The sequence below is a fragment of the Prionailurus viverrinus genome, chromosome B1 (genome assembly GCF_022837055.1).
Source record: "Prionailurus viverrinus isolate Anna chromosome B1, UM_Priviv_1.0, whole genome shotgun sequence".
Taxonomy (NCBI): domain Eukaryota; kingdom Metazoa; phylum Chordata; class Mammalia; order Carnivora; family Felidae; genus Prionailurus; species Prionailurus viverrinus.
Genome location: NC_062564.1, coordinates 121,467,830 through 121,492,795, shown reverse-complemented (window position 1 = coordinate 121,492,795; position 24,966 = coordinate 121,467,830). Strand labels below are relative to the sequence as shown.

Below are 24,966 nucleotides of genomic sequence, written 5' to 3'. Positions count from 1 at the left end.
GAGGTGGTGACATGGCGTAGTGCTGGGAACACTTATCAGACTATTAAAATTTACTCGACTTATTTTGGTATCTGAAAGAAAGACTTCTTCACTGACAAATCATAACTTCACGATTTAATCATTTTAAGGAATTTAAGGGAAAAAACCCTCCATACATATTATAGGAAAATAAATACTACATTCATATATCATACACATTTATTAATACAAATAAATACATATTTTAGAAAAAATGTGTAGCTTTTCTCTAAAACCCCTATAAGGGTTCTGAAACATGTGCAAACTCTTACCTTTATTCTGATGCCTATTTACCTTCTCTGGTGATGTGTCATATCATGCCTGAGTTATGACCTGGTTTGCCCCCGTTGGCCCTCCTGAACTAAATGCTTAAGCCCAGTGAGTGCAGGACTTTCCTTGAAATTTTTGATGAGGTTTAGGTCAAAATATAAAACAAAACAAAGAGGGAAGGAAGGAAGGAAGGAAGGAAGGAAGGAAGGAAGGAAGGGAGGGAGGGAGGAAGGAAGGAAGGAAGGATAGGAAAGGAAGGCAAACCAATTCTTTTGGAAAACTGGACAAGTTAATAGTCAATAACTATGTAAATGTAAATCTGTCTCATCTTGTAACACATTAATGGTCGCCAATTTGTAAAGAAGTATTTTTGTTGTTGTCGTATATATTGGCTTTTAAATTATTATGGCCATTAATCACTGTCACACAGTGATTATTATCAACATCAGAAATGTGAGAAAAGCATGGCTATCTTAACCTTTTAATTTGACAGGTAGTTTATAAAATAAAATAGCGCTCGAATTAAGATAGGAGGATAAGGGGGAAAAGTAGCCATGATAGCTTGAAGCAAGTTAAAACTATATATCTGCCATTTTTCAAAGAGTTGTAGTATTCCAATGAGATCACATAAATTCTCCTAATGTTTCTCATTGCTCTTGTTTCCCCTTATTTCACTCATTATATTTTGTTAGCAGGATACACAGTGACACACTTTCAAATCTTTTCCCTCATGTTGCCACTTGTGACTTTTATTGGTCAGGCCAAAGTGTTTCTCTGTTTTATGGTAAAACAGTCCACATCCCCTCCCCTTCCTTCCCATATCATTGCAGGATTCCACAACACACCTTTTTCTCCAACAAAGGGCAGGGACCAAGTGAAAACATCCATGAAATTTGGAAGCCAGTATGGGTGAGGAGAACAGTTGAATTGCCTGATGTTCATGACATTGTTCTCATACTTCAATACTGCAGCTGAAAACAACAAAAACAAAGACATTAGGTTTACGTGTACATATTTCTGCTTCTCCACATGGCCTCAGCTGATCAGGAAAATTAAACTGTGTGACTTTAGGTCCAAAATATCAACACCAGTAGCTTAGTCAGTCACGAATGTATACACTACTCGGGAATCAAACTATACTCAATGTAATATGAAACTGCACAATATATGAATGCTAAATATGAAATGGCATTACAGTTTGGCAAATATTTATATAAAACAGCTAATCAAATGTCTATCAGGAATTGGTCAAGCTCCTCTTACAGCCAAGAATATTCTAGTCTTATTTAACAGTTGATGACCCTAATAAAAGTGGTATAGCTAAATCATTTTCACAATTTAATAATCTCCTCAAATATTTGAACAGAATTTACTTCTATGTTTTCGAAGAAAGCATGCATTTTCCATTAGAACTCACAATGGTTGTACACAGTAGTTGAAATTAGACTGCATTCTTGACTTAATAAAATAAAATGTTTGGATTGGATCTTACATAAAATAATATACTGGTATCTGACTTCACTCCTGACTTCTGGAAAGGAATCACCATCCATGACTTAGGAAATGAATCTACCCTTTTCACTCTGCTTTGTATAGTGTCTGTAGGTTAGATACACAGTCACAGAGAAAGCTATGGTTGCAGAGATCCTAAGATCATTGCTGGTCTCACTTCTAACCAGACTCAGAAATTCAAATTCATTCCAAAGCAATCCCAGTACAAGGTTAACAGGTCTCTGTGAGTCCCTTCCTTCCTTCCTTCCTTCCTTCCTTCTTTCTTTCTTTCTTTCTTTCTTTCTTTCTTTCTTTCTTTCTTTCTTTCTTATTTCAATTTTGGGGCTTCTGGGTGGTTCAGTTGGTTAAGCATCTGACTCTTGATTTCAGCTCAGGTCATGATCTCACAGTTCATGGAATGAAGCCCCGCATTGGGCTCTGCACTGACAGCACAAACCCGGCTTGGGATTCTCTCTCCCTCTCTCTCTGGCCCTCCCCCACTCATGCTCTTTCTCTCAAAATACATAAATAAACTTAAAAAAGCAGATTTTGTTTTGAAGTAATCTCTACACCCAACATGGTGCTCGAAATTATAACCCCATGATCAGGAGTTGCATGCTCTACCAACTGAGCCAGCCAAGCACCCCTCTGTGAGTACTTTCAATTTAGGAAGAGCTACTTGTTTTAACGGCATCATCTATTCTATGGATAGACAAACAATTTTAAGTTGTGGGAAATTCTCAAGTTGAGTTTAAAACTTCTTTACCACTCAGTGATCCTAATTCTGCCTTCTGGATAGATACAGAACAAGTATACTTCTGATTCTAAATGACAATCTTTTAAATACAAATCACAAGGGGCGCCTGAGTGGCGCAGTCGGTTAAGCGTCCGACTTCAGCCAGGTTACGATCTTGCGCTCCGTGAGTTCGAGCCCCGCGTAGGGCTCTAGGCTGATGGCTCAGAGCCTGGAGCCTGTTTCCGATTCTGTGTCTCCCTCTCTCTCTGCCCCTCTCCCATTCGTGCTCTGTCTCTCTCTGTCCCAAAAATAAATAAACGTTGAAAAAAAAATTAAAAAAAAAATAAATAAATAGAAATCACAATACTCTCGCATCACACCTTCTTAAACTTTGGTAAGATTTTGCTTTTATTATCATCTCATGGCATAATTAGCATCACATTAGTGGAAATTATTGAACAGATCCTAGATGATGTCAAACGGGTTTTTTCTTGTTTGGTTTAGGCTTTTAAAACATAGAGAAAGCAATCATTTCAATACTTTATGTTGTAGCCTGTGATTACAGGTAAGAGATCAAAGATAGCCCTTCGAAATCTAGTTTTTGAAAAGCTACCAAACGTTTACTGCTTTTGAGCCTTAATGTCTGCATTAATATCTTAACTTCTTACTTACCAATATCTTTAACATAGCATTGCTTTCCTAACCGTGTTTGCTCTTTCACCTGGAATATTTTCTTAGAAACCTCTAAATACCCTAGGTTTTCTATCCTATGGTGTCGAACCCAGACTGTATCCCTTCAGGGAAATCTTTTCTGATTTCTTCTAGCGGATCTAATCTCAACCTTCCTCTGCATTCCAAAAGCTCTTGACTTAAACCTCTATACTGCATTTATTATTTGATATTGACCATAGCCATTGTGTATATGTATATGTATATATACATATATATATATATATATATATATATATGTGCATGCCAAACTTCTATATCTTTAGGGACAAGTATCATACAATGGGCTTTATATTTCTTTGTGCTCCACATACTACCTTCTCAGTATAAATGCTCAGAAGCTAAGGATTCATCTTCCTATTTCTCTTACAATTTTTTTTTTTTAAGAAAATTCTTCCTAATCCCTTTGGCTCTTCTTCATATGAGAGGGCTTTTAGTCCCTTTCCTTCTTCCTGCCCATCCCTATTCTGGATGCATGCCACATTGGCAATGTCCCTGTAAAAGTGTGGCCCAGAATGAAGATAAGTTTTTTGGTGGGTTTAACCAATGCAGAATATGAGGAAGATATATAGTTTTTTGTAATGTGGATACTATATATATCATATTGCAGCCTAATAATATGTTGGTGTTGTCAGCAGCTTGCAGTTAACTAAAATCATACTTGAGAACAGTACGGTCTTTGCTTCAAAACATATTTCTGGCTCACCAGCACAGTTCCAGGGAACAGAATCACTACACTTTGGGGACAAGAAATGCAGATAGTGCAGTCGTTGACATGGAAGGAATTAATATCTTCTTCCCACAGACTGCTGAATCCTGCATATATGTCTGTAACCCCATTCTTCTTTAAATTATCCTATCATTTATGCCATAAGACACTTGACCTAAGGATACATTCATATAGTATTAAAGCCATGCAAAATGAAAAAAAAAATCATGGCAAATTACCATACAAACATCTCTGATCTGCCAGATGGAAAAGGTGAAGTATTTTCCACCTTTGCTAAGCACTACCTGAATACTGGCTCCATTTAAAAGGTCTTTACTATTTTTGGATACAGCATATTCATAGCAGGAGTATGTTCTCATGTTTTCAAAAGATCTTTAAGGTTCTAATCTTTTTGAAGAGCAATGTCTCCTGTGAGCTTCCCCCGCTTTTTATCTGGCATTAGATTGGTGCAGCAGGAGGAAGGAAAATAGATGTGAAAACTAACCTTGGGCAAATAACCTCTCCAAATGCCCTGGCAGAAAGGGAGAGATTCTATAGAATATGTCATTTATCCTTACTACAAATCTGAGAGGCAGGTGTGACTGCCGTTACGTTATAATCCAAGGAACAGAAGTTGAGAAATGAAATGGCCTGCTCAACATCATTCAATGAGCAACGGAAAGATAGGACTCATATTTAAACTCAGGTTTTACTGACATCAAACCCATCCCCTCTCCACCAGTCCCTCTGTCTCTTATAAATTATAAATGGATGAATTCTAGTCTTAGCTGTTATACTAACTTAACCTTGAATATAGTATTCATAATTAAAGATGTTTTAGCTTTTGCCAAAATCATATTTGAGAAAAATGAAATACGATCAAAATTTACAAGTGAGGGTATGGCTTGCTCCATAGATAACACAGAGGTTCTGTTTTGGAGCTGGTGAGACAAAGCATTTCTTCATTCGACGCTGACTCAATATAATTTATCTGAGTGCCTACTGATAAAGCAGGAATTTTTCCAGATTTTATTTTTGTTTATTGACAGCAGAAATAATAAATTGTCACAGTAGCTACATTTACTAAGCATCTGCTATATATCAGGCATTATATTTGGTCCTTTACAAAACGTAATCACAAATCTTCACAATAGCCCTCAAAACTAGTTCTTACTTGCATTTCAAAAATAAGCAAACAGAGAGGTTATTTGCCCAAGGTCACACTTAAGAAGCAGTTAAATTCAGTTCTGGTCTGAGTCTAAATTCCCCGATCTTTCTAGTATTCCATGATATTCTCACCCCAACTGCATAAACTGTTCATTGCCTGCCAAGTTTTGAATACAGATTCTCCTTCCACACTTATTCTTTGTAAAAAAGAGCACTATACTGGAAGGCCAGGAGCCCAGACTGCTAGATGGGTTCTGTCATTAAGTACTCACAAGACCCGAGGTCACTTAAAGTGTTTAGATTTCAATTACCTCACCTAACTTCATGGATTTATCTAGATAATTTATATGACCACTTCCAGATCTGAATGATAACAAACTTCTGGAACAAAGACCTCATCATTAATGCAATGAATAATATTCTCAGTAATTCTAGAGACTATTTATAGAACATTTTTCTACTTCTCTATAGGTTAGAGAAAAGAATAACTTAAAAATACAAATACACCAATATATATATTCTTTTTTCTTCAGCAGCATAAGGTATTCACTCAAAGATACTTCCTGAATAACCTTACATTAATAAGTTACTCATAAATTTTTGTTTTTTGTATAATACATATATGTGTATGTGTGTGTGTGTGTGTATCATAAAAGTACATGAAAAAAAAAACCCTTAATCTAAAACAGTCCCAAATATCTACAGTCACGAAATTCACAGTTAACATTTCATCTTCCACCTCCCACATCCACCCCTGCCACCTGCCTCTAACTGTCACTGGGATTACAAAACTCAACTAGAGCCCTAACAGTGTGCTGTTCTCTGAAGTACTTGAAAGACATTTATCTCCAGTGCAATATAAATAATACAAGTGGTTGTGCTTCAAGAATCACTCGAGACCAACTCCTGAGACCTTGTCTGAGAAATAGAGAAAGAACAAAGCCTACTATCAAGAAATCTCGCCATTATACTGGCAATTATACATGACCTCCTGTCATTTAACAATTGCATCAGAGGCCTACAGAGAGATTATGACATATATACAAGGCCATGTTATTAACCAAATTCAGAGCTGACCAGACAGTCTAGAAACAAGTGCTCTTCTTTTGCACATGTGCTTGTGAAAAATAGCCAGAAAAAAAATTGATATAATGGAAAGAATACTAATTTCTATAAACCTGGAGGCCTGACTGCCTGTTCTTTCTCTGATGTCAAAGTTATGGCCTTAAAGTTATGCAATTACTTGGTCTAATCATTTTTACTGCACCTGTAGAACCCTATACAAACAAACATGTAAGCCATGCTGTGTATGAGATATAAAATCCATAATCAAGGGACAGCTCCTACCTGAAAATAGGGAAGGGCCACTTGAACTCTTTTATTTCTAATGACACAATTAGGTACAGCAAATAGACTGAAACCCAAGGAATAGAATCCATTCCTCTGTCTACCATATGATGCAATAAAATGCTAGGCCATATCCAAATCTGTAAATTAAAGGGCTCTCTCCTACATTAAAATTTAAGATTTTGATGAGACACAAAAACCTGTATTTCATAAAAACTTGGTAATATTGCTCAACACCTTCTTTACAACTGCCATCACCAGGGAGGAGGATGATAGGAAAATGAGTAAGATATATAGATAGAGATAGAGATAGAGATAGAGATATAGAGATAGAGATAGAGATAGAGATATATAGAGAGATATATATAAATATATAGATACATAGATATCTATATAGATATATAGATATCTATAGATACATAGATATATATAGATATAAATAGATATAGATAGATATAGATAGATATAGATATATCTATATATCTATAGATAGATATAAATATCCAAAGAGAGCTTCTAACTTAAAAGAAGTTATCAAAATATTGCTAGCAAAGGGCATTAAAACCATAGGCTCAACACATTTCAAGTGGATTTCAAGAAGAACACAAAGCTCCTTTCTGAAAGTCTTTAGATTAGAATGTAACAGTCCCAACATACCTCACTCAGGCTTTCTCAACATTACCAGGGCTGTTTTCAATAGAGGGGAGAGAGGTCAAAAGAATGGAAATAATGAATTCTAATAACATTTTTCATCTCCTTAGCTCTAATTGGCCATGCACTCCCATCTTCAAAAGATGGGGCAGAGGGATAGAAAAGAAAGGTGAAAAGGAAGCAAATGGCAGCATTCCAGAATCATAATCCATCCAGAAATAGAAAAAAGAAAGAAGAAAGAAAGAAAGAAAGAAAGAAAGAAAGAAAGAAAGAAGAAAAAGTGTAATAGACTCAGGATTTTTTTTCCCTTTCAGTTCTGTCACTTGTAGACGATAGATACCCCAGCAGGAAAACCCCCATCATGTTCTTTTGGCAAAGTCCTACCATCACAGAAGGAGACATGATGGCTTGATGGATAAAATTCTTGAAATTGGACCTATACACTCATAATATCCTTTACCAATATTTTAAGATTATGCCATATACTGCATGAAAGGATTTATTTGATTCTGGGAGAGATGCTGTACATTTTCTAAAACTGTATTTCCCAATAAAGATTACTGTTTTAAGGTATAATCTTCTTTGAAGATTTTGTGAAGATATATATCTATAATATATCTACATATATACACAGTTTTTGTAGTTCAAATTATAGCATCTATAAGCACAATCTTGGTGATTTCTTCCATTTTGAAACCTCATTTCTAACTCCTGTGTCTTTTTTATCTTTCCCTGAATGTCCTGTACTTGCCCAGTGTATTCTGTTTTAAAAAGATTCTTTTTATTATTACTAGTGACTTAGTTTAAGGGAAATTTATTAACTCATGAGGATTACTGTATTTGGTGAGCAAGGACTACACTTATAACTCACTTTTACTCTATAGCTCATAAGATTGAGCACAAAGTAAGTGTTTAAGTCTTTTATAAAGACAGATTTCAAGTTTTCTTTTAAGCTGCTTGATTCAGTACTTCACATAGGGTCTTTCACAGGCAAATTCTCAATAACTTCCATGTAATGACTGAATGTAATCAACCTGAAATATTTTATCGTTAATAACCAGAAACAGTAGGTATATATAATTTCCCTGAAGCTGTGAGCTAAGGATTTTGTGTTTATCAAGATACACACATGTGTGTTACTATATATAATCTTCTTATCCACACATCTAGTCCCTGCCTGCTTCTCCTTCCTTGTACATGCATCCTTCATGGCACCTTGTTAACTTTGCTACAAGTGCCCTACATACAATTTGGATGATAGTATCTTCCTTACATGGAGGAAAGAGACGGTACCAGATATATCTATGAAATAATATGAGCCAATTTTATAATTATATGTGCATGTGTGTGCTACATATTTCTCTTTTTGATATTGCATTAGTAAATTTTGAACCAGCTCATTATTTAAATATAGAATTTTGGGTAAAGTCAATAAAAGGAAGATGATGGAAGGGATGAAGAAGGCAAAGATCTCTCTTTTTCTTTTAGTGCTTTGTACCATACCTGGCACGTGGCTGATGTTTAATAATGTTGGTTGAAGAAAGGATCTAAGGAAAGGAAATAGAGAAAGGAAGGACAAGATGGAGAAAGACAGGAAGGACAAAAGGAAGGCAAGCAGGCAAAGAAAAAGTAAAAACAAAAACAATTTCAAAAACATAAAACATATAACTTCCCAGGACACTAAAAGTGTAACTAACAACACATGAACAGTCTGAAGGGTACATGTTGGAATTTAGGAGAAAGACAAAAATGTCACTTCAGATGCTAACTCCATTTTAAAATTGTAAAAGAGTCTCTAAAATAGACAAGAATGGAAAAAACATTGGCCCTGCCACATGATAACTGTGTAAACTTACGCAAGTATTATCCTTGTGTGAGCTTTACCTCCAAAACTTGCAAAATAGGAATAATTAGTATTATTTTGAAAGTATGATGTTCAAATACAATAATACATGGGATTGATATCCATGATAATATGTAATCACAAAAACTACTTGGCAACTGAAAAACAGAAGTATCAAGATGCAGTTTCAAGTTCTTCAAGGAGGGGATGGCTATCTATTTTTGACACTTTTCCATCTTATAATTCCCACCTAAAGTGTCATATCCAAATACTAACACCCAGAGAGTCTGGGCCAGAAACTGATCCTTGGAAGTAGCTCAAGTCCAGTGAAACACAGAATTATTTCTAACATTACAATTTCACACGGAGAATTTGAATTTCGATTCAGTATTTTTTGCTAAGTCAATAAGAAAGAACTAGTTATGAGTTTTAGCTTTAAGTTCTAATCTGTGTTATTATAATGCTAACATAAGATTTATGCCACCTTAGTAAATGAGAGAGAGAAAGAGGTTTAGCTGAAGCTTTGAACTGCTGGAGAAGATGGCGTGGACATAGGAAACACTGTACCCATGCTTGGCTTCTATTCAATGAAGTCAATACCTACTAGCTCCAAGTGCGTAACACAGGTACCCTGGTGGGAGGTACCTTGAAAACTGGTGGTATCTGTATGCAATCACAAAACACCTTTTTCACCTTCAAGGTTGTACTTGATATCAAGCCCTGAGCTATAACTTGCAAAGTTCTAGGTTGTTCCTTGGCACTGAGTTAATATTAAACCCACACACTTGATATTTTCTGTGGAAAGTCATATCACGCAGACTTTTTGACATTGTCAGGGTAAAGTCTCTTGTAGATCTAGAATTTCTAGATATTGAATAGCAAGGGATAAGCCATTCATTGGTGTCTTCAACATTATCTAGATTGTCCCTGTCTTTCCTCCTATGAAATGCTTTACAAAGAATTCGATTTCTACAGAATCTTCTAACCGTCTGTCAGAAAATGGAATACAACACCTCAGGATGCATCCCCCAGCTGGTCTTGTTCAAGGGGCAGTAGTAGAGTACTGCCGATAAAGCTGTGTGAAGGATTTAGCGTTGTTCCAGATCCTGTCTTCATCCCCATTTAAGGGCTTATAGAACTTGGAGAGCTAAATCCTTCAATTCCACGGGCAGCCCTTTGTAAAAAGCAAGGATTATCTCATTCATGGAGTTATTACTTAGGGAAGTTCCACAATTACTTAACTGCCAAACTTTATAATTACGCAGCAGCGACAGTTACAACATCAAGAAGTTCACTTGTTATAGCAAAGATACAGAGTGTGCATTCAATTAAAATATATACTCAGGGTAATTCTTAGATATTAAATCTTGATAGATTTTCCATTTTACCCTCTGTCTCATTAATTAAATGTTGAAATGTAAGCAAGTTGATGACTGGACTAAAACTAATCTCTTTAGAAAGTGTCCTCCAGCGATGACAGTTTGACAGTGGAGCTGAATGTACAAAAAGCAAAAGTCTAAGCGCCTAAGGGACACTTTTTAAAGAGAGAGATTAATTATTTAGTTTAGAATAACATAAAAGATGCCCCGCTCTTTTAATAACGTATATATTTGAATGTATAACATTCACGTAATATTAAAGGGATAATAAATGACTCTTTAGTCCGAAAGCTCTTTTTTTTTTTTTTTCCTTATTGAAGAACAGTTAGTCATCTACATGAGTCTCCACATAATGGAGCCATGAGTTGAATAGGGATTCGGTGGAAACATCACCCTGAATGCCTCAGATAACAAAGCTGACCTAGAAGACAGAGGTTAACTTGCAAACACTGGAGTCAGTCAGCTGAGTTTCAATCTCAGTGCTATTCCCTGATAAGATTGTGTGAACCATGGGGAAAGCGGGCATCCCCTCTGTGCCCCAGGTTTTCATCAATAAATCAAGATTAGAATGTAATGCACAAAGTATTGAAAGATTACATGCATTGACACATGGAAACTGAGAGCAGGTTCTAGAACAAGATAAATGTTCCATTATTATTATTATTATTAATCATTTGCTACTTGCATGAATAAAGAAAATAACATTTGTATACATGCTATCCCAACTGCCCAACTGAAAGGAAATATTTACATTTACTAAATATACTATTACCAACCTAAGACTTTAAAGAAAACATATCAAAGTTGTAGGAGTCAAGGTGACAATGATAATGATAATGGTATAAGAAATTATAATCATAGTTAGATTAATTCCATATATTAAAGAGTCCTTTATATAAAAGGCAGAGAAAAGGGATATTCCACTAAAACCTCTCTGCAGTTAATCTTATCCATTCATCTCAGAGAGATGTGAACTAATCAAAAATTCCTACCCAAAAGTCCTCCTCAGCCTAAATGTCTACATAAATTTATTTTCTACTACTTCATACTGATAATACAAAAAGTTAATGCTAAGAGTTTTCTTCATGTTTTCTGCTTTGATCCTTTGTAGTTTGTAGATTCCATATCATTTTTTGGTAGACTGTCCTTGGTTTAATGGTCACTATAAAGAAATTATCTTCCCATTGTGTGTAATTCAATATTCATTGGGGTAAAAAATAAAAATGTATATTGAATAAATGGAGAAATTACTATTTTTCATAGGAGTTATTTTACTTATTGTTTTCCTTTAGTAACAACAAGAAAAACACATAGCCTACATTTTTTTTTGGAAATATCAAATAACAAAATGCTACCGTGAATGTGCATTTACGTTTCCTATATGAAAAAAGTGATCTGAGCAAACAGTTGCTCAAGACCAATTGAGAGGATCTTTAGAATTGATATGATGGCAGGAAAAAAGTACGAGCTGGGAAAACTCTTGCCGCTGAACAAAATCTCTGGATTAATTTTATCTAACTTATAAAGCGCTAGTGATCATATTTATGCCTGTGGTTATAAAGACCCAAAATATGTTTTAAAAATGTTTATGTCAATGCTAAAGATTATTCCCATGGTTAAGATCAACCTCAAACTCTACAGAAATGGCTTCTTGCTTATAAAATGTAAGCAATTTTGTAGGGAAGTAATCTTTTTGGCATGCTGTGAAGAAATAAGCTAAGATGCTAACTTAGGGTTACCTGGGCATGAATTCTACTCCGTTCCAGAGACTGCCCCCCTCCCCCTATTTCCTTTTCCCACTCACGATAAGGATCTGAACTAGTTGATTCTGCACTTGGCTCCTGACTCAGGCAGGGACCACCTATCACTAAATTTGCACACATGATTCTGGAATACTGAAACAAGGTCCTGACATGACAGAACTGTGCTGCAGTACAGAAATGAGGTTCTCAGACCTGGCAGCCTACTGTGCTGATGGTGTCACTGAAGGCTGCGTGCTCCAGCTAGACATCAGGGGACTAGGACAAGCTGGCCTCAGAGAGGTTGCATTTGCTCCTGAGTGTCCACATCATGACTGCCAATAAGATTCTTACCTTGTTTTTTTTTTTATTGGCAATTAAATCCTCTCTTTACAATGGTATGCCAAGCTGTAAAGTATCTTTTTATTTATAAATGGTATCCTTCTGAAGTCCCTGACTACATTTTGAAGGAAAATATTTGAGGATGTTGACTCCGCCAAGTTTTGGTGGGGCTAAAATGCTTTTTAAAAGCAATTCTATCAATTTGTCTCATTTAAAAGTCCAAACCATCGTAATACATTTCTTTTCCCAGTCAAAAAGGGTAGACTTTAGCATTTTAGCAAACGATGCTCTTCTCGTCTTATCCTTGAAACCCAATTTTGTACCTCTTTCTTCCTTAACCGACTTTAACACTGAATTGATTTTTTTCCTTGTGGTCATTTTTAATCTTTGGTCTTAATTGGTAAATTAGTTTGGTTGCCATTTAGACTTTTCTTCTCAAATCCAAAATACAGTTCATTTGATGAGTTTTATTTGATTACTTAATTTTACTGTGAGTAGCTTTTCCTGGAACTGAGTTATATAGCCCTGAATGTATATTTGTATTTCTCGATATCCGAATCATATATCCATCCACCCATCCACTCCTGCACCCATATGACAACTCATCTGGACCACAGAGAACAGGCACCATATGGCAACTTTGTGTAATTTACTTTAGATTTTTCTGAAGCACAGGTGTACCACTATAGAGATAAAGGATTTAACTGTTTACATCAACGCTTAAAACACATTATTCCAGAGGTTCGTTATATTTTTTGGCCAAACTGAGTTGTTTAAAGCAGAGTTCACATCTACCACTGTATTTCTTGATATTGACATATTTTACTAAGATTGCTTAAATGTCACTTTTGTCAGTTAAGCTTATTATTATTATTTGGTCTCCGTGGACTAATTTCCACTTTCACTCAATACCATTCTTTTCTTTGGAGTATTTTCCAAGTATATCTGAATAATTTTTGATGGAATTCTTTATTTAATGTCTATCCCACTACCAAATTATAAAACCCACTAGAGTGAAGACAATTTCCATCTTATTTATTTTATACTCCCAGCACCTGGCATGGTGCTTGGTATCCAGTAAGTTCTCAGTAAAGATTTGTTGCATTGTTGAGTGGGTGAGACTGAAGTCATTTTTATAGGTGGCATATTATTATTTTTAGTTTGTTTTAATTAATTTATTTATTTTGAGAGAGAGAGAATGAGAGTGGGGCAAGGGCAGACAGGAAGGAAGAGAGAGAGAAGCCCAAGCAGGCTCCACACAGTCAATGCGGGGCCTGATACAGGGCTCAAACTCGTGAACTGTGAGATCATAACCCGAGCTGTAATCAAGAGTCGTACATGTAACCAACTGAGCCCAGGTGGCATATCATTTTAAAAGGAAGAAGGAGGAGGAGGAGGAGGAGGAGGAGGAGGAAGAGGAGAAGGAATTGGGGGAGGAGGAGTTAGAAGCGGGAGGGGGAGGAGAGGGAGGAGCACAGCAGCAGATATGTGCATGTGTCATCTCTACAGTTTTCTTCTGTTTGGTGTGTTTGGGTGATTATGAAATTGCTTTACCCTTAGGGCTACAGATTGAGAAAACTCAGATGTGCAAAGTGCTCTGCAAATGTTTCACTCCAATTTGGAAAGGGTATCAGAACGGGTTGCAACAGTAATTTAAAACGAGATGGAGTTCTGTGGGTCAATACTGGTAGAGTAACTTTTGAGCACTGTCTTGCTATTTGATTGAAGAAAGAAAATGCATCATTCAACACAGGTGTTGAAGGCCTACCATGCATAATACAGGCTACTGGGCTTTACAATGTATATCAACAAGCCCCTGCTTCAAACTGATTATAATCTGAGAAGTTATAGGAATGCTAACTGTAGGAAAAGCTAACTAGAAAAGAAAAATAATTGATGAGTACAAGGGCAAATGATTGCTATTTCAGGCATTCAGAGAAGGACTACCAAAAGAAGTCTGCATAGAAACAGCCTGGTGGGTCTAGGCCATTTAGATGAGAAGAAAAAGGGAGACTAGTAATCTAAATGAAAAAAAAAAAAAAGTTATGTGGGCAAAGACGCAATGGAAGGGACAGCCAAATGGAAGGGATAGTCACTGCGTTCAGGACAACGAGTAGAACAATTTGGCTCAAGTAAAGCGTTCACCCAAAGAGAAGCAGAGACATGGGTATTAAGGTAGATCGAGCCATAAAGTGAAACTATAAGAGGCTGAGGAGGACTGTATCATCTGTCAGTTTCCCTGAAGCCACTGACAGGTGGCATAATGATAGCAACATAAAATATTCAATGATGATAATATCTTAATACCTCACAGCATTTTGTTTCAGAGTAATTTCATCTATTATTCACAAAAGAAATTTTTTTCTCGTTTTGCAGAGATGTCACTGCATATCAATAAATGTAAATGAGCTAGCTGTTTAATAGCAGAGCTATGATTCAAATCTACATCTTCTGCCCTGGCATGTTACAAGAGTAAGCAGGAGTTGTCAGAGTGAGGAAAGAGAGGCCAGGGGAGTTGTTCCCTGTGTTATGCAGACCGGAAAGGATAAGAACCGCATGAATACCCCAACGGATGGATGGGCCATTTACGGTCCTCATCACTTGCGGAAAGCTGCTTTTCTTGTAGGCAAGTACAAACTTCTAATCGGAGCTAACAGACATTTAAACATGAAGCTGATCGCGCATCTATTACAGGTGTTAAGATGGCAGAGTGAAACTCTTTTCCCCATCACTTCATTTTGCCAAAGAACATTCCTGCTGCCTTTAATCTGTAGGCGCTTAAAAATCAAATCATACTGTAACTATTGGGTTATAACTCCAGAACACTTTCTGGTCATCTGGTTTTTCTTTTTTCTTTTTTCAATTTTTTTTTTAATCTTTATTTATTTTTGAGAGAGAGACAGAGCGCAAGCGGGGGAGGAACAGACAGAGAGGGAGACACGGAATCTGAAGCAGGCTCCAGGCTCTGAGCTGTCAGCACAGAGTCGGACCAGACGCGGGGCTGGAACCCACAAACCGCGAGATCATCACCTGAGCTGAAGTCAGGCTTAACCCACTTCACCACCCAGGCGCCCCCCCCGCAACCCCACATCTGTTTCTAAGAATCAAATGATTAATTTAGGGATTCGTCACTCTCTGTCCATTGATTATGTTTTTGAAGGTGCTTTCAACCCAGTTTTCTTGCACCTCCTTATAAAATTCTCATTGCCATTTATTTTATTCAAATCCGGTAATCCTTACTTCAGCTGTGAATAACTGACTCCTACTCCACATACTGTACACAGTGTTAGCATAATAGCTTTAAAGTGCTTCAGAGATTTTACACAAAAGTCTTTTGAAATTATGCTCAAACTTAAGAATGTACCTTTTTTCTTCCTATCAGTTTATCTTTTTCTTTCAGAAGAATTTTTTATGAAAAGGTTCCCAAAATGAACCTCCCCTTCCTAAGAGAATGTGATCTACCCTAAACACAAGAAAACAGTGAAAGCAATACAAAACCTCAAAGATAGCAACTCACTGATGTCTATTTTTTTTTTTTTAATGTTTATTTTTGAGAGAGGGAGAGTGTGAGCAGGGGAGCGGCAGAGAGAGAGGGAGACTCAGAATCTGAAGCAGGCTCCAGGCTCTGAGCTGTCAGCACAGAGCCTGACTCCAGGCTTGAACCCAGTAGTGGTGAGATTGTGACCTGAGCTGAAGTCGGAAGCTAAACCGACTGAGCCATCCAGCCACCCCATTAAGTTCTACTTGTTAAATCAGAACACTTGACAAAGAAGCAATGTATACCCTGTGGGAGAAATTGCCATTGGTCTCAAGCAAAACTGATACCCAACATTTTGATGAGTAGAAAAAGTCTAAGTCAGTTTTATATGGAGTGAAATCCCAGTCTTCTTCCTCTTCTTCTTCTTTTTTTTTTTTTTTTTTTTTTACTGTTTTAACTCTTTGTCAATTCTTAAAAAAAAAAAAAACTTGTATCATCTGTGCTATTTAGTAATTGGTCTCTGTCAAGAAAATTGCTTGTTTGGGTGCTCCTTTCACCAGGTGAAATAGAAAAAAAAAATGGTTTTAATGCCATAAAAAAAAAAAAAAACCTAAGTGTTCATATTGTGTATACTTTTAGGAATTAATAGGATTGGAGCGCCTGGGTGGCTCGGTCGGTTGTGCGTCCGACTTTGGCTCAGGTCATGATCTCGCACTCCGTGAGTTCAAGCCCCGCGTTGGGCTCTGTGCTGACAGCTCAGAGCCTGGAGCCTGCTTCGGATTCTGTGTCTTCCTCTCTCTGACCCTCCCCTGTTCGTGCTCTCTATCTCTGTCTCAAAAATAAATAAACATTAAAACATTTTTAAAAGAAGGAATTAACAGGATCATGGTAGGACATGCAACATGACCTACGGAGGTCTTGCATTCCTTGCAGGTACCACAGGGAAATTATCTGGTATGAGAACCCACATCCAATCCAAGGGAATGAATTCTTACTGGTTTTATACAGAAGACTTTAAGACTTTTGTCTGGCAAAAAAAAAAAAAAAGTGCTGCTTAAAAATAAAAGTTTCAAAAACACTGGTCTTGACTTTATTATTATTTTTTCCTTTTTTCCAATCAAATGTGAGCCATTCTTTAATGCCCAGGTCACATTTTGCCTTAAACAAGTCCTTCTCTGACCATTCTAGAAAATCATTCTTGTCGAATGTACTTCGTGTTCAACTCTCTTAGTTTTACTCAATGACACCATGTCTTGTATTTTTACTCAGTCACCCACATGTCTTACTTTGTCAACTGGCTTATAAGCACTTGGCACATCAAGAGCATATTTTGTTTTACTTTGTACACTTCTTGCCACAGAGTACTAAGGACAGCTCCTCTTTTCTAGAAATTAGGCAACCAGGAAAGAGGGGGCAACTCTCTGTTGCCCCCTGCCATCCATGGTTGTGACAGAAACTTCACTGTGCCTTCTGATAACTTCTCTCTGTGGCCACAGAGGAGGGCCCACCACAGTTAAAAATGGCAGGGTAAGAGACTGTGGTGTGGCCATCCCACCCAGAAGGCATGCCTCTCTGGGCTATTAGGGTGGAGGCAGGGGTTGGAGAGTCATGTGCTCCATCTATAGGACAGCACAGATGTGTGTGTATGTGGGGAGAGGCAAGGATCTCAGAAAGCCACACTCAGATATGCTGCATAAATATTACGTAGACCAATGCCAACTATAGTTAATGGCTCTTTCATATGTTATCACCCATTCTGTCACACCTATACCACTTCCTGTCATTTCTGAATCAAGAAATTACCTTGATAAAAAAAGATAATGTGTCCCTTGCTCCTCCTCTCTTTCCTATAGTCAGTAAATAATACCCTCTTGTTTCCTGGCCTCTTTTAGGCACACAGGTATGGAGTTTCACAAAGGAAGTACAGGATGCTAAACCAGAAGATACGGGTTTGACTCCAGTTCATCACTACCTAATTGAGTGACCTGGGGCAAGGTAATTTAGCAACAGATACTCTTCATATTAAAAGGGGGTGGGGCTAATGATATTTACTTTTAAGTTTCATTCATTTTTTAAAAAATAAATGAATATGCACTTGCCTAGCACAGTATCTGACTCGTGGTAGGTATTCAATAAATGCAATTTGAGTTTGAATTTCAAACTATAAATTCTTCCGCTTATTGTTCTTGATCCCTTACATGCACAATCACACTATTCTCATTTAAATCTACATCCTTTTTAAGAAGCATGATTTTGGATTGCTTTCAATTATTTCTTTTAAAACCCAAATCTACTAGACCAGTTTACTATAGACCCTGCTATACATTAGAATCTCCTGGAGAATAGTTAAAAACTAACACTGCCTGGGCTCCACATCCAGATCAACTGAATCTGTAACTGAAGATAATCACAAGATTTGCATCCAACAATAAATGAAAAAGCAAGGGGGAAAAGAATGGCTAACATTCATTAAAACCAAACCCAAATAAAACACCTTATGAATTATTGCACGTAGTATGTAAGAGCGCAAGAGGGCTCTAAAACCACTTACCTTTGTTATTGTACACATCTAAGTAATTTGGTGCTGAAAAAATTGTAATTAGAGAAGGGAAGCCTGTCGTTTGGCTTTTCCTGTACATGCGATACCTAAAAACAACAAATATGATTTAAAACAAGGCTATTATGAAAAAAATGATATCAAATTATAGTCTTAGAAAAAGAAAACTAAAGTTATGCTTTATCACTCCAAGAGAACTCAATTACATAACATTAAACAAAATTTTCTCTCTAAAGTCTGTTTTACGCAGACATTAATTCATCTCAAGGTTGACAATGAAACATGTACAGTTTCTGAGTAGGCCTTTCCTGAGTTTAACGGACTTAGGGGAAGAGTGGAATTCAATGAAAAATCATAATTCATTTCCATGCGTTCAACAGAGATGACAAAGGTTACCTTTCACACGAAGATATCCTGCACCTACCATGTTTTTGAGAAGTTTGCCTATATTTTTGACCTAAGACTAAATAAGCAGAGCAATATATAAATCTTTACCACTAAAAACCAGGCTGATATTCTAGTTATGCATATAATATTCTGTGCAATACCTATGCAATATTCTGTTATGGTCTTGACTAAGTGATTTGCTTTTCAAAGAATGGTTAAATCTATGGGTTTTACATATTGAAAGTTGTTTCTATTTTAGAACTCTCTTTATTACCAATCTCTTCTGAGATCTGCAGGTCAAAGATTATTGTCTCAGCAGGGTAATATTTAATCAATCAGTAATGAAACAGAACATCTGCAAGATCTTTGGAAATAAACCAACAATCCAGTTACTTTTCTTCTACTTAGACAAAAATAGGATTTTAGTCCTCAAATAATCAAAAACATTACAGGAAATTCTGGCTCTTTTCCACTGAGGTGAAAGCACATGTCACGACTTCTACGTAACAGATTTTAGTAATATCAGTTTAGAAAAATTCTTATAAAGCGCAAAACAAAATGTTATCACTCCTTGGGTATTCTGAGCCAGTTATTTATGGCAGAATAACCATGCCTACTCTAATTGGGTTCTAAAGGTGCCTCAAATAGTACCTTTAGATAGATAAATAACCACCTTAAAAATTATAATTTTAAAAATATTTTGATACAACTTTTCCTAGAAGAAAATATCTTCTTAAAAGTCTTTTGAAATGTTCTAGAAGTATTTATTCTGCATATCCAACTGAACTTTGCTGGAGGAAAAAAAAGTCAGAATGTGATAGATAATAACACCCTCAATCTTAGTACTTTGACGTTATAAATCACGACTGGCTAGGCCTACTTGATAACAAATAAAAACAAAGAAACTAAATGACATAATCGCAATTTACCCCAATAAATCAATCAAGTGCCCGTTTTGAACAAATATACTAATTGATTTTAACTGATGCATTATTTTAAAATATTTTCAAATAAGCAGATGATTTCCGGTCTGTAGTGGGATTAATATAAAGCTGCCTAAAATGCTCAGTTGGGATAGTCAGCCAAAAGAGCATGGTGACATCACTGCCTTGAAAAGTTAAAAAAAGAAAAAAAAAAAAAAAGAACTTATTTGAGGACCCCATTGGTTAGGCATATCATTAGGTTATGTCGAAGGTCAGCTATGACATGATAGTACTGGATCCAATACTAAGCTGTTGGGTCAGTTCATCCCTGTTGATTATTGCTTGAAAAAAGCTAACTTTGAAAGGAGCCTGGGATCTGCCTTGATGTGGGATCATCGGACATGGGCTTACTTCAGGATGTGGGCATCTCTACTCCTGATTTCGGCACACAGAGTATAATACTAAGCGGTCCTCTATTCCAAAGAATTCAGAATATGAAGGAATGAGTTTAAGCATTTGAAGGCAAACAACACCTATCAGTGGAACCTACTGAGAAGGGTACTGGACATCAAATGCTTTTCATTATGCTTCTTGCTCCCGAGTGCAGATTCAATGCACTATCAAACTGAGTATCTGATGTTTCTTACTTTTCTAAGCCCTTATCATTGGTCTACCAATTATACTAATAATTATATGAAACCTGGACCCTAAATTTTAAAATTCACTATTATAAAATCATATTATACATTTATTAGTTAGAATATAGGACTTTCTCCCTCATTTAAATGCCTCTGCTTTTGTCCTTTAAAACTTCACAAGGGTCAGGAATGATATTCTTTAAACAAGAGTACACTGTTCAATATCTGTTAAATATTTATGTGTAATTCTCATTCACACTGCCAACCAAGACTGAAAAGTTGCTGGTAATTTACTCACTGACTGGACCGTGGGAAGAGCAGGAATGGAAGGAAATCAGAGGGACCCTTACAAGGGCTTAAGAAAGCCAGCTGAAAATTTTACCTGTTCAGGCTAAAAACGGAGGTGCTTTAAAGAAGACCTTACAACACATTTACAACTCATTCCCCAGGATCCTGCCCTATCTCTGTCATCAGAAGACAATGTTAAGATCTAAGTGCTTCAGGGAGAGAGCCTACCAAAAGGGACCCTCCAAACCTGAACAAAGTGAGGAAGCTGGGACCCAGGAACAACACATAGTTTCCGTAAACCCACCAAACTGCTCACCCTGCATCTTGGGCTTCATGGGCTCGGAGTATAGACAACAGGTTATTGTGCTGTAAGAATTCACATACAGCCGGGTAGCTGCCAGAGACAAAAAGAAAAGAGAAAGAAGCATCTGTTACGAAATCATCAAGTGTAGCACATGTATCTGTAACATCCCCATCTATGTGATTTGATCAAGCGTAATCAGACATACATCATTCATGAAACAAGCCTCTTGGCTCTCAGGACAGGTTCCCCCCCCCCCCCCCCCCCCCGCCCTGTGGCAGAAAAACACCTGCAGCTGTACTTTTTTACATAATCAGAAAGGACTGGAGATGTGCGAACAGGACAAAGAATGCAGGCCATTATATAACAACACTAGAAAAATGCCCACTCATAGAGAAAACCAGTATCAAGTCTACGTTTAAACACAGGTGAACAGGAGCATCAAGATAACATGAGAATAGAATTTAAAACATAAACCTCCATGTTCTCAAATACAGCACCATTTGTATTTGGATGCACGTGCGTGCCTGAGTACTCTACAGAGAGACGGAGTGAGGGAGTAGGAGAGACTAAGTCTTCTGGAAATCGAGCTATCAACTTACTTATGAGTACATTAATTGATATATCCTTCAAAATCCAAACACGATTATGGAATTCACAGGTTTTAAATTGTGTACTTTAAATACGATCAACAGAACCATATCTTAAGACTTATTCTTTATATTGACTTAATAAAAGCATTAAATATATAATCAAGATGATTTTGTCTGTTAAGGAAATCTCTAAACCAAAGATGAGAACATTATTAAAAATGCAATGCAAATTACAAACTAAACCTGTAAAACTCTTTGCAATCACTTTGTCTCCAAGAATTTTTAATGAGATAAATGAATGTCATAAAAATGAACAAATTTTAGAAATTTCAAATAAAGAGACAGCAAACCAATGCTCATTTTAATATAAACAAACTGTGGATGCCCACTAGAACTTAAACTACACGTACTGTAAGAAACAATTCAGCAATTATAAAGGTAGCACTTTGAAGAGATACTAAATAGTACATGTCACTCAATGAATTTACTATAAAGAGAAGATGCAAATAGTTTCTATATTAAAGATTTTGTAAGAATTCCCTGCTCAAAAAGAAAAGAAATTCCATTAATCTGGCATACCACTGAAGAGATGCTGATTATTAAAAGGATTCAGTTCTTTGCAAAACTGGGATCTGAAATCAAAAATAGTCATGAGGCACCTGGGTGGCTTAGTCAGTTAAGCGTCCGACATCGGCTTAGGTCATGATCTCTCGGTCCGTGAGTTTGAGCCCTGCATTGGGCTCTGTGCTGACAGCTCAGAGCCTGGAGCTGCTTCAGATTCTGTGTCTCCCTCCCTCTCTGCCCCTCCCCTGTTCGTGCTCTGTGTCTCTTTCTCTCAAAAATAAAAAAAAATAATAAACAAAACATTAAAAAAATAAAAAAATAGTCTGTGCATGTGCACACATTTATGTGCATTTGTGAGCATATGTATGTGTGTTCTAGAATATTTTAGCAATTTGCTAAGGAGAGAAAAAGACAACTTCCTAGCTGTCCCAGGTCAGCTCAGTAAATGAATGTAAATGTAGCCATGGGTTACATGGTAACCTACAAACTGGAGAAGATGGCCCAGAGTGTCCACAGGGAAATGTGTCTGTATCATATCTAGGTCGAGTTGACCAATATGTGTCTCCAAAGACTTTTGTTCTATCTTAGGAGAAGGTAAGTATACGACCTTTCCAGATCAGTGTGTGTCAACAAAAGAAACCCTAACTGCTGAGACATTGCTGGGTCTTTAAAGAATAGCACATATGTTTGTACATATTTAGCCATAAAGTGCCCAGCCAAGGGAAGACAGAGTAGGGTGGCACTCAATAAATGTTCCTTCCCTATCTCTTTCAGCCGTTTTTTTTTTTTCTTGTGCCCTTGAAATATTTCTTTAGATATAAAGTTTATTGCCTTGTTGTACCACTGTAAGACAGAGGGTGTTTGTCTAGGTCTGTCATGTTTTGTCCTTGGACAAATGGCTTGGCAGCACTTTTTAAATTTATTTTTTCCTTTTGTTAGAACCCACACTAGTCCTATGAAAGCATCATTTTAATATATTTTCTTCATGCTAAGTTTTATACCCTTATGTGTTTAAGTTTTCCCCCATGGAAATAGATATCTGATTTTTAACAGTAATCTGAAGAAAACAAAATTAACCTTGCAGCAATCTGCTAGGTTAATAGCATTAACTGAGGAACACTTGTATTATTACTTGGAAGGAACTCATTTTGAAGAAAATCTCTGGAAGTTTAAAGGCATACATAATCAAATATTCAAACTCTCGAAGAATTACAAACATTTTTCTAAATAAACTTAGAAAATATTTGGCTATCAAGATTCCCATTATTGGTCAACTGTCTGCCTGGGATACATTAAAGTCTTCAGTGATATTAGGTGGCGAAAAAACCACAAAACTTCACAATATTTTTGTGCTTTTTAATGGAAAGGATGATAAAAAAAGCATTCCAGCTAAAAAGAACTAAAGAAGATATATGTTAAGAATGGTAATGTCAAAGATTCACTGGTGACATGTTCCATTTGTTGGATGCAACAATCCCTAATCCCTGTGTTAGGCACCAGGAGAGGTGGTACAGTAAGTGTAAGGTGTGATTTCTGTCTTGAGGGTATTTATTATCTAGGCAGGAAAGTAAAGCATGCATTGATATTATGAAACAAGAAAGCAAAAACAGGGGACTGGGGAGATTTTTTTTCAAAAATATCTATCTCATGTTAGATCTTTTGGGGTTTTGTTTGCATTAATGAGGTGATGCTTCTGTGTTTTGTGCCCAACAAGAAGAGCCCCTTCTGCCCCAGGCTGGTCAGCCCAAGCAAGGGCCCATGCCTCGTTTTTAGCAGGGGGCCGGCTGCATCTCAGTCCCACTCACAGCCCTCCAGGGGGCACCCTTGTCAGGCAACGCTTGTATGGTTTCATCAAACCCAATGTCCTGGACATGTCTTTGAAATAAGACTTAATGCAACGATCTGGGAAGGGTAGTGATTCTTTCAGCTTTGTGATATCCATTTACCGGCATGCACTGCTGTGTTTGGGGAAGAAGTTGCACTCTCTGAAAATGCTTTTATTTTTTCCCCACTTGGAACATGATTATTCCTTAAGCACTAGAGAATACATTTCTCTGAGTAGAAAAGGAGGTGGAAATTTCCATGGAATAGTGGGAATCCTTAGGTCTGGGTTTTTATTCCAATTTCTTGTGTAGACTCTGGAAAATTGCTGAACCTCTTTGAGCCTGAATTACCTCATTTGTAAAAATGCAGACGGTAGCATTTATACCACAAACTTAAGATAAAGACTAAATGAGTTAGCAATATATGTAAATTCCCTAGTCCAGGGCCTGGACTGATAGTGGTAGACACGTAACAACTCTTAATTTTCTCTCCACCACCATGGTGTGGAAGACAGAATGCAGCATGGAATGGTGAGTCAGCAACCCTCGATTCTAATGGTAGCTGTTGTGAAAAAGCAAGCTACAGGCCTAAAACGGCATTGCTTAGGCCAAGTCACCAAATTGGGGCTTAATACCTAACCTAAGGGAAGTTTCAACCTCCCCCAAAAGTGTAAATCTTAACTGGTCAGTCAGGAATTTTCTGAGGGGCACCAGTGAGGTAATCTGTCGCATGGGCCCTCTGCCTCCACCAAAAGACGATGAGGTAATGGTCATAAGATCCCCTGCCCCTCCCAGAAGGGAAAGTGACTGGCCTGAAACAAGACTTTCTTTCCTTCTGCTAATAACTCCTTGCCCCGCCCTCCTTCCTATAAAAACCTTCCATTTTTTGTACAGCCCCTCAGAACCCCTCTACTTGCTAGGAGGGGTGCTGCCTGGTTCATGAATCATTTCAGAAAGCCAATTAGATCTTGAAATTTAATCCATTGAATTTTT

At 37.0% G+C, this 24,966-nt stretch overlaps 1 protein-coding gene across 3 annotated transcripts in view; it reads right to left on the bottom strand.

Moving 5' to 3' along the window:
- PPP3CA (protein phosphatase 3 catalytic subunit alpha) overlaps positions 1 to 24,966 on the bottom strand; it is a 326,948-nt gene that overhangs the window by 35,147 nt on the left and 266,835 nt on the right. For all 3 annotated transcript variants that reach the window (XM_047855193.1, XM_047855194.1, XM_047855192.1), the window contains 3 exons: positions 21,009 to 21,086; positions 18,451 to 18,545; positions 1,134 to 1,259 (listed from right to left, as the gene is read on the bottom strand). In XM_047855193.1, coding sequence (XP_047711149.1) covers positions 1,134 to 1,259; positions 18,451 to 18,545; positions 21,009 to 21,086 — 299 coding nt within the window. The remainder of the gene's footprint in view (positions 1 to 1,133; positions 1,260 to 18,450; positions 18,546 to 21,008; positions 21,087 to 24,966) is intronic.